The sequence below is a fragment of the Salvia miltiorrhiza genome, chromosome 5 (genome assembly GCF_028751815.1).
Source record: "Salvia miltiorrhiza cultivar Shanhuang (shh) chromosome 5, IMPLAD_Smil_shh, whole genome shotgun sequence".
NCBI lineage: Eukaryota > Viridiplantae > Streptophyta > Magnoliopsida > Lamiales > Lamiaceae > Salvia > Salvia miltiorrhiza.
Window position 1 is genome coordinate 36,755,310 of NC_080391.1, and position 7,061 is coordinate 36,762,370.

At 49.4% G+C, this 7,061-nt stretch overlaps 1 protein-coding gene across 1 annotated transcript; it reads left to right on the top strand.

Annotated features, from left to right (window-relative positions):
• Positions 1-4,855: 4,855 nt before the first annotated feature.
• On the top strand, positions 4,856-6,859 carry LOC131025866 (uncharacterized). The gene is made up of 2 exons (XM_057955652.1): positions 4,856-5,990; positions 6,048-6,859. Exons 1-2 carry the CDS (start codon positions 4,856-4,858, stop codon positions 6,857-6,859), a joined length of 1,947 nt encoding a protein of 648 aa, XP_057811635.1.
• The last annotated feature ends 202 nt before the right edge of the window (positions 6,860-7,061 follow it).

Here is a 7,061-nt window from a genome sequence, read left to right on the forward strand (position 1 = left end):
TTTCTTGGTGGTTACTCTGTTTATGTCTATCCTTGGGTCTCTTACTTTGGTTCTCTTAACACTCTGTTCTTTCTGTCGGATCTTAATACGAGTTCACAGGGAAAACTTCTGTTATTCGGGCTCTGTTATTTCAATCTATGCCCTGGGTTTATTTCCCAGGGTATAGAGTTATCTTGAGGGGAACTTTTAGCGGCCTCTGCGCCGGGGTTCGGGATTTCTTATATCGGGATTTCAATCAGTAAAGGAGGATCTATTCATTTGTTGTCTGGATTTCTTCTCACTCTGTTTATATGTAGGTACCATGGGATCTTCTGATGTTCACTGCACCTTGGAGAAGAAGTTCGACTCCGCTGCTCTTACCACTGAGGTGCCTACCTCACTGTTCAATAGCCTGCAGGGCAACACCACATTCACTGTGCCACCAGGTTTTCCGGCTATCCCAGCCACTCCGCTGACAGGGTTAACGGGTACTTTCCAGAGATCTGCTCTGGTGACACCAGGATCAGACATGCCAGGATTGGTCCCCATATCTGGTGGTGGGCAACTCAACTTTGGGCTGACGGAACAGATGCTGGCGCTGCTTCACTACTCTGCCGTGCGTCAGGCACTGGGGACTCCCCTGTTGTCCACCGCCCCCGCTGTAACTCCCTTGGTAGGAGCGACCAATCTGCAGGGCATTGAGGCCCCACCCCCTGCAGCTCAGGAGGCAAACATCCGGTAATCAACAAACAGGCTGCGGCAATTGGGGAACTACAGAAGCTACCCACCGAGAGGGCACAAGAGAGAAGGCCAGAGGGGAGCCGAGCTCGGCTCAATAGCGTTGTCATGAAGGAGAGGGTGGACTAGTCTGATAGTCAGTCCATCTCCCCCGTGTTTGAGGAGGAGAGGTCGAGGGAGAAAGAGCGACTGAAGGACCAGATGTCGCAATTGAAACACCAGCTGGAGGATCTGGAAGAATCACTGAGGGATAAATTCCGGAGGGACGATAGAGGACAGAGGTCAGGGAAATCGAACAGAGCAGAGAAGTCATATAGGGTAGAGAGGTCCCATCGTTCAGAGAAATCACGCTATGTAGAGAGGTCAGAGGAACGGGAGCTGGAATATTCTACTGGCAAGCCAGGGCACAAGGTTTACAAGCGTCACGCCCATGACGCACCAAAGGAAAGAAGGGAGCATGGTAGACATAAGGAGGATAAAAGGGCCAAAACGTCGAGGTTCCATCCCATCAACAACCGCAGTCCTTTCTCCGACGATATTCTGGCAGATACTCTACCCAGAAGCTACAAGCCTATTTCTCTGGATTATGATGGCACCACTGATCCAGAAGTCCACCTCAATCGGTTCGAGGGGTTGGTCACACTGCATATGTACACTGAGGGCATCAAGTGCCGCATCTTCTCCACTACTCTCACTGGACCAGCTCAGCTATGGTTCGGAACGCTTGCCCCCAATTCTATTAACTCCTTTGAGGATTTACAGACCCGCTTCTTACGTCAGTTCGCAAGCTCGCGAAGGGTGGGGAAGTCAGCTCTGTCGCTGATGGATATCAAACAGGACCAAAATGAAACACTGAGAGAATATACTGCCAGATTTAACTTAGCCGCTCTGGAGGTGCCAGAGGCGGAATCACAAATCAAGAATTGTGCCTATGTCAGAGGGCTCAGGCCGGGGATCTTCTTTGACGAGCTACAGATTCGACCAGCAAAGGATTTTGACGATATTATGGCCAGGTTGCCAGGATATTTACAGTTGGAGGACGCCAGGATGGCGAGAAAAGCGGAAAACGATAAATATAAAGCCAAAAGAGCTGAGGAAGAACCAGAAAGACAGCGACACCAGGACAGGGCACCGTTCAGAGGGTTGCCTCCGAGGGTACTGCCACCTCAGGGAGAAATGCCGCCCCATCAACAGCGTACTATGAATGAGGTCACGCGATTTACTGAGTACACGCCTTTGAACAAACCACAGGAGGAAATCTTCCATTTGATAAAAAACCAACCGTTCTTCCGGGCACTAGGGACTTACCGGGATGGGCCACCGCAGGAGGGGCCCAACAATAAGTTGTGCGAGTATCACAATGTCTTTGGACATTATACCAAATTTTGTGGCCATCTTAAACACCAGTTGGAACTACTGGTTCGTCAGGGAAATCTTGATCAGTTCATTGACAGAGGAACCGAGGGCCAGAGGCGGAATGATCAGAGGGATCATAGGGACCAGAGGGATCAGCAGGATCAGAGGGATCAGAGAAATAACCGGGATCAACGACAAGAACAAGGGAATAATAGGGATCACAGACCTGATGACAATCGGGATAACCGCAGGGAGGGACTAGAAAGACAAGCACCTCCTCCCCCGTATAGGAGAGAAGTTCATATGATTTGCGGAGAGCAGTAAAAATAGGATACTATCCTAAAAGGGTCATGGAGATTACAAGCGTGGCAGAAGAGCCGACGATCACCTTTGGGGCAGAGGATCTACGTACACTAATGTACCCGCACGATGATGCACTGGTTATTATGGCAGACATTGCCGGATGTATCGTTCACCGTGTCTTCGTAGACTCGGGCAGCGCGGTGAATATCTTATATTGGGAGTGCCTTCAAAATATGAGAATCGACGTTCATATTGAGCCAACGAATGCCCCTTTGTTTGGGTTCGGAGGAGAAATGGTCATGCCTTTGGGTTATGTGGAGTTACCGTTAAATCTCGGCACTACAGCTGCTAATAGCAAAACTAGGATGGTGCGGTTCTTGGTGGTTGATATGCCAAAGCCCTCCTACAATGTAATACTCGGTCGGCCTGCCCTGATGGCATTCAGGGCGGTGATCTCTATGTTTCACTTGAAAATGAAATTCCCCATCGAGGGGGGAGGAGTGGGAGAAGTTTGTGGTGATCAAACAGCATCAAAAGCCTGCCACGTACAAATGCTTACACACTCAGCGGGGCAGAAAAGGGAAAGAGTGACAGAGGGATCGGATATGCGGAAGATGGGGAAAGTGGGCGAAGTGCATGCCCTGGCAGAGGAACGTCAGGAATTGGTGGATTTATTAAAAGACAGGGACAGTACAGAGAAGACCGCTCTGGTTTCTACAAGTGATGTTTGTAACATGATCGAGTTATTCTCAGGGAAGGAGGGCTTCCAGACCAAAATCGGGTCTTCCATGAGTGATCAGGTCAGAGAAGAGCTCATTGGTTGTCTGCGGCGAAATGCAGATGTGTTCGTATTCAGTACCGCTGATTTGAAGGGAATCGACAGAGGGTTGGCAGAGCACTGTCTTAATGTGGACCCTAGAGTTAAGCCAGTGAAACAGAGAACAAGGAATTTTGGGGCCGAGAAGGATGCTGCAATCAGGGAGCAGGTCCAAGGATTACTGGAGGCAGGGCACATCGAGGAGGTGCAATATCCAGAATGGATCTCGAATTCCGTGATGGTACCAAAGAAAACAAATACTTGGAGGATGTGTGTGGACTTCAGAGACTTGAACGCTGCTTGCCCAAAGGATCACTATCCTCTGCCGAGGATTGACCAGCTGGTGGATGCTACTTCGGGATGCGCCTTACTATCTATGATGGACGCGTATCAGGGATACCATCAAGTTAAAATGAACAGAGGAGACATTGCCAAAACGGCCTTCGCCGTCTGTTGTGGGGTTTACGGCTGGAGGAGTATGCCGTTTGGATTGAAAAATACGGGAGCCACATATCAACGGATGATGGAAAAAGTCTTCAAAGAACAGCTCTCCAAAAATATCTCAGTGTATGTGGATGACATGCTCGTGCGGAGTACCAAGGTGGAGGACCATGTCTCTGACCTGGAGGAAATCTTCACCGTTGTTAGAAAACACCAGCTCATGCTGAATCCAGCGAAGTGCACCTTTGGGGTCACAACAGGGAAATTCTTGGGCTACAAGGTTACCCCTGCAGGGATCGAGGTCAACGCGGAGAAGGTCAAGGCCATCATGGAAATGACACCACCCAGAGGGATCAAGGAAGTGCAGACTCTAAATGGGCGCATCACTGCTCTGAGCAGGTTTATCTCACGGTCGGCAGAGCGCAGTATGCCGTTTTTCAAAATCCTAAGGAAGGGAACTAAATTCTTGTGGACAGCAGAATGCCGAGCGGAATTTGAGGATATCAAAGTGTATCTAGCGAAGCTCCCGACTCTGACCAAGAAGGTCCCGGGAGAAACATTGTATCTGTACATAGCAAAGGGAAGTCACCAGAAACCCATCTACTTCGTCAGTCGAATCATCCAGGGTCCTGAATTGAATTACACAGAAATAGAGAAGGCTGCTCTGGCAGTCATGGTCACGGCAAGAAAGTTGAGGCCTTATTTTTTGTCACATCGGGTAGTGGTGCGCACTGCTCTGCCTTTTAGACAAGTGTTGGGGCGGCCGGATTTGTCGGGAAGAATGGTCAAATGGGCTGTGGAATTGGGGGAATATGATGTGGAATACGAGCCGAGAACGACGATTAAAGCACAAGCGCTGGCAGATTTCATCCAAGAAACAACTCGGAGAAGGTCAAGGCCATCATGGAAATGACACCACCCAGAGGGATCAAGGAAGTGCAGACTCTAAATGGGCGCATCACTGCTCTGAGCAGGTTTATCTCACGGTCGGCAGAGCGCAGTATGCCGTTTTTCAAAATCCTAAGGAAGGGAACTAAATTCTTGTGGACAGCAGAATGCCGAGCGGAATTTGAGGATCTCAAAGTGTATCTAGCGAAGCTCCCGACTCTGACCAAGGCCATCATGGAAATGACACCACCCAGAGGGATCAAGGAAGTGCAGACTCTAAATGGGCGCATCACTGCTCTGAGCAGGTTTATCTCACGGTCGGCAGAGCGCAGTATGCCGTTTTTCAAAATCCTAAGGAAGGGAACTAAATTCTTGTGGACAGCAGAATGCCGAGCGGAATTTGAGGATCTCAAAGTGTATCTAGCGAAGCTCCCGACTCTGACCAAGCCGGTCCCGGGAGAAACATTGTATCTGTACATAGCAAAGGGAAGTCACCAGAAACCCATCTACTTCGTCAGTCGAATCATCCAGGGTCCTGAATTGAATTACACAGAAATAGAGAAGGCTGCTTTGGCAGTCATGGTCACGGCAAGAAAGTTGAGGCCTTATTTTTTGTCACATCGGGTAGTGGTGCGCACTGCTCTGCCTTTTAGACAAGTGTTGGGGCGGCCGGATTTGTCGGGAAGAATGGTCAAATGGGCTGTGGAATTGGGGGAATATGATGTGGAATACGAGCCGAGAACGACGATTAAAGCACAAGCGCTGGCAGATTTCATCCAAGAAACAACTCGCCGTCCCGCGCCAGAGTTTTGGGTTGCCTTTGTGGATGGGTCAGTGACAAAAGAGGGATGTGGAATTGGGGTGTACATCACTTCACCAGGTTACGGTACGTATCAATTTGCTATCAAATTCACCTGCCGGCTGTCCAACAATGAGGCTGAATATGAGGCTGTGGTCAGAGGGGCGCATATTCTGTCGGAACTCAAGGCCGAATGTGTCATCATCAAGACAGACTCCCAGTTAGTAGCTCAACAATTGTCAGGGGCCTATAATGTCAAAGATCAGCGGATGAAGGCGTATCATTGCAAGATCAGTGAAATGAAAGAAAGGTTCATGGAATTTAAAATTGAACAGATTTCTCGGGACGAGAACACTAAAGCGGACTTATTGACACGCATGGCCAGTGCAGTAGAGCAAACGTGGAATGACGAGATTATTCTACTTTGTGATACCAGAGAGATGGGGACTTCACAGGTCTTCTCCGTGGAAGTCAGAGACGACTGGCGGGCTCCAATTATACACTTCCTTAAGACAGGGGAGCGGTTGAACAGAGAATCTAATCAGAGGGCCCGATACGAAAATTATTGCTTGCTTAATGACCAACTCTACAAACGATCCTTTACTCAGCCTTTACTAAAATGCTTATCTCCAGAGGAAGCTAACTTTGCTTTAAACGAAGTTCATGCAGGTTGCTGTGGTGGTCACACGGGATTCCGGGACCTTGTACGCAAAATCATTCGGGCAGGGTTCTACTGGCCTAACATCAACAAAGACGCCAGAGAGTTCATCCGCAAGTGTGAGGCTTACCAGAGACACGCCGGGAGAATCAACATTCCAGGGGAACCTATGGGCGTTATGTACGCTGCATGTCCATTCGACAAGTGGGGTATCGACATAGTCGGGAAGCTGCCCACGGCACCAGGGGGCAAATGCTTTCTGCTTGTAGCGGTGGACTACTTCTCTAAGTGGGTCGAGGCTGAAGCCGTGGGGAAAATCGATGAGGTGACTGTGGAGCGCTTCATTTGGCGGAATATATGTTGCAGATTTGGCGTGCCCAGGATCATCGTGTCGAACAATGGAACCCAATTTACTGGGCAGCGGATTGCGGATTTCTGTGACCGGATGGACATCACCCAACGATTCGTCTCGGTGGCTCATCCACAAGCGAACGGACAAGTGGAGTTTGCCAACAGGACAATATGCGAAGGGATTAAAAAGAGGCTGAATCAAAGTAGAGGCAAGTGGGTCGAGGAGTTGGACACTGTACTTTGGGCTTACCGCACTAGCCCAAAGACAGCCACTGGCGAAGCACCATTCACTCTGGTGTATGGATCTAATGCGGTGATACCAGCGGAGGCAAGGTTGGAGTCGTATCGGATTACAACCTACAACACTGAGCACAATGCCGAACTCCGCCGAGCAGAGTTGGATTTGGTGGAAGCACAGAGGGATGAAGCCCGAGTCAGAGCGGCAAAGTACAAGAGTATTATCAAGGTAGGGTATGACAAGAGGGTCAGAGCGAGGAAATTATCCAAGGGCGACCTAGTCCTTAAGTGAGCTGATGCGTTAAAGGCAGTGGGCAAATTTGAAGCTAATTGGGAAGGCCCGTTCATCATCACAGAGGTCTTGGGTGGCGGAGCATACATATTGTCAGATCCAGACGGCAGAGCTCTCCCTAGGCCGTGGAATATCAACACTCTCAAAAAGTTCTATGTATAACTGCTACTCAGCAGAAATGATGAAATTGTAGACCGAATAC